The sequence below is a fragment of the Blastocystis sp. subtype 4 genome (genome assembly GCF_000743755.1).
Source record: "Blastocystis sp. subtype 4 strain WR1 chromosome Unknown seqid_0660, whole genome shotgun sequence".
Classification (NCBI taxonomy): domain Eukaryota; class Bigyra; order Opalinata; family Blastocystidae; genus Blastocystis; species Blastocystis sp. subtype 4.
This window is the reverse complement of record NW_014568887.1, coordinates 1-2,532: the sequence shown is the minus strand read 5'-3', so window position 1 is coordinate 2,532 and position 2,532 is coordinate 1. Positions and strand designations below refer to the sequence as shown.

Below are 2,532 nucleotides of genomic sequence, written 5' to 3'. Positions count from 1 at the left end.
ATCGCACCTTCATCAGAATCGTATTTTGGAAGACGTGTATATTCTGCGGCAGGTAAAACAAGAGCCATCAGAAAGTTAGAACGATTTGAAATGTGATTAATATCGTTTCCGCCAACAGAGTGGTAGAACCGTGGTTTCTTTACTGTAACAAACCAAAAACTACTCATGTCACTTCAATGCCCAGTTCTCTAATGCTGTCGGACACTTAAGATCCCCTTTCTGAATGATACCGTTGATTTAGTCAGTGATGCCAAAAACTGATTTGTCATCGCTTCTATCTCTGCTATTCTCTAAGTTTAATAAGTATAATTTGGTAATGATACATCATGACATAGATTTCAATGAGATACCCATCCTCTAGATTATCTCAAATTATCAAATGTCTCTCTATGGGTACTCTACAAAGAGTATCTCAGATTCAAGTGTGTTTACGACCCCCATTTAAGCAATGTTTCTACTCATACCTTACTCCTTTGAAACTTAGCAATAGGATCTGAATCTCGATAAATTATGTAATTCCATGAGACAGGTATCCTACCATTCCCACATCGCTAGAATTAAAAAATATGGCCTTTTAAGCCATTTCAGAATTTTATTCAGAATTTTATTCAGGATTTGTGTCACATCTCTAACACGTTGCAACATTGACGAGTGAGATCCAAAAAAGGGTAAACATGAGGCGAGCATACAGTCTGATCCACAATATAACACTATTATCACTCCATTTGCCAATACGCAGTATGTTTGTGTGCGCCAATGAAAGTATCGAAATTCCAGGTTTGTATCCTTATTATAGAATCACTTTACAATGTGTATGGAGTTTCATTGACGGAGGATTGTGGTAGCTGTATTATATTCCCGTATAAAACCACAGATCTGTTTCCACCTTCTCACTTCGTTTTGCATTCATTGTTTTGTTTTAACAGAACGTTTGCTTACCTATTTTTTGTAAAGTATTTCTTCTTCTGTTGTTTCTCACTCTATAGGAAGAGGTATTGTCCTTTGTAAACTCTTGCAGTTGAAGTCCATCATGTCCCCTTATGTATCTAATACTGCGTATGCTGTGAATGCCAAGCCCGGTATGAGTGTACCGAACAGTGATTCCTCTGAACTCAACGACAGCAAGAATTGCAAACTCTGTCGAAAGAGGTTACATAATAGCCATTTTTTCAACCCAAAGAATGGTCTATTGTTTTCTGTCTGTGATATTTGCAGAAAGAGGAAAAGAGATAAATACTGGAGTTAGTTTGGGAATAAGGGGTAATGAGTAGGGAATAAGGATCTCCTCCAGCACTCTACTATCGACACTAGGTTCTCAACTCGGTCTAAGCAGTATCGGCAGCGAAGAGATGTCACAGTATTAAATACCCCAAAGGTGAATGAGTCTGCATCAGCATCTCCTGCATCACCTGAGACCTTCAGTCCATCTTCCTTGTCCCAGTCCTCTAAGGGTTCACTTGGATCAACCGTTTTGAATAATACTGGATATCCAAATTCAAACAACTCTCTTAAGGAAGTTGTCGGGAAACTAATAATTGTACCTCCTCAAGTGGCGTATCTGATTCAAACCTATCAGCATAATCCGGCTTATATTCGCTCTTGTATTGGAGACGATTACTGGAATTTGCTTTGTGAACCCTACACTGATACTTCAAGCACTGGAGGGTATCCATTTGGTTTGTATCGTCAATGAAGTCTTTTCTTTCCTTCTGGGAGTTCTTCTTTTTCCTAGTTTTGTGAATATTGTTCACTGTATATTTCTTTGACTGACTGTTGTTGTTTGTTTGATTCATTTTATCGGTTTTCGTAGCAATGTGTTCTTCTCTGGACTATTTGTACAGAGCAGTGATTACTATGTCATTCTTGTCATTCTTCTTTATTCATGGAAGAACTTGATTATCAATATTACATATACCACTGGACGGATAGTTTGATAGAATTATCATTTATTCTCTTTCCAGATCGGTAATATGAAGTTCTCTTTCTTTTATGTTATAGATGAGATTTGTAGCAATTCTTTTCCTTTGTGCCATTGCCTTTGCTGAAATCACCGAAGAAGAAGGTGTCTTAGTTCTGAACGATGATAACTTTGATGAGGCTATAAAGCAATATGAAAACCTTCTGGTTGAATTCTATGCTCCTGTTAGGAAACTGATCTTTTGTTGACTTATAGTGGTGCGGTCACTGCAAGAAACTTGCTCCTGAGTATGTTGCTGCTGCTAAAGAACTAAGAGCCTTGGATCCTCCACTCTTCATCGCTAAGGTTGACGCCACATCCAATCCCAAATTGAGCAAGGATCATGGAATCCGTGGCTTCCCTACTTTGAAGTTCTTCAAGAATGGAAACTCTATGGACTATGATTCGGGTCGTTCTAAGGAGGACATTGTAAACTACATGAAGAAGAAGTCTGGACCTGTGGCTGTCACCTATGGTACAAAGGAGGAGTTGGAAGCTGCTATTGATGCTGTTCCTGTAGCGATTGTTGGATACTTCGAGAGTACGGAGTCAGAGGCTTACAATAACTGGTATGG

General features: G+C 38.7%; 2 protein-coding genes across 2 annotated transcripts; both read left to right on the top strand.

The window, feature by feature from the left end:
* Window positions 1-1,181: 1,181 nt before the first annotated feature.
* On the top strand, window positions 1,182-1,693 carry JH06_5270 (hypothetical protein; the record flags this gene model as incomplete). The annotated part of the gene is made up of 2 exons (XM_014669334.1): window positions 1,182-1,245; window positions 1,272-1,693. The coding sequence occupies 2 exons, from the start codon at window positions 1,182-1,184 to the stop codon at window positions 1,691-1,693; spliced, it is 486 nt and encodes a 161-aa protein (XP_014524820.1).
* Window positions 1,694-1,998: 305 nt separating this feature from the next.
* Window positions 1,999-2,532, top strand: JH06_5269 (protein disulfide-isomerase; the record flags this gene model as incomplete). The annotated part of the gene is made up of 2 exons (XM_014669333.1): window positions 1,999-2,142; window positions 2,174-2,532. Coding segments are annotated over 2 exons (503 nt in total), but the record flags the coding sequence as incomplete, so codon positions are not given.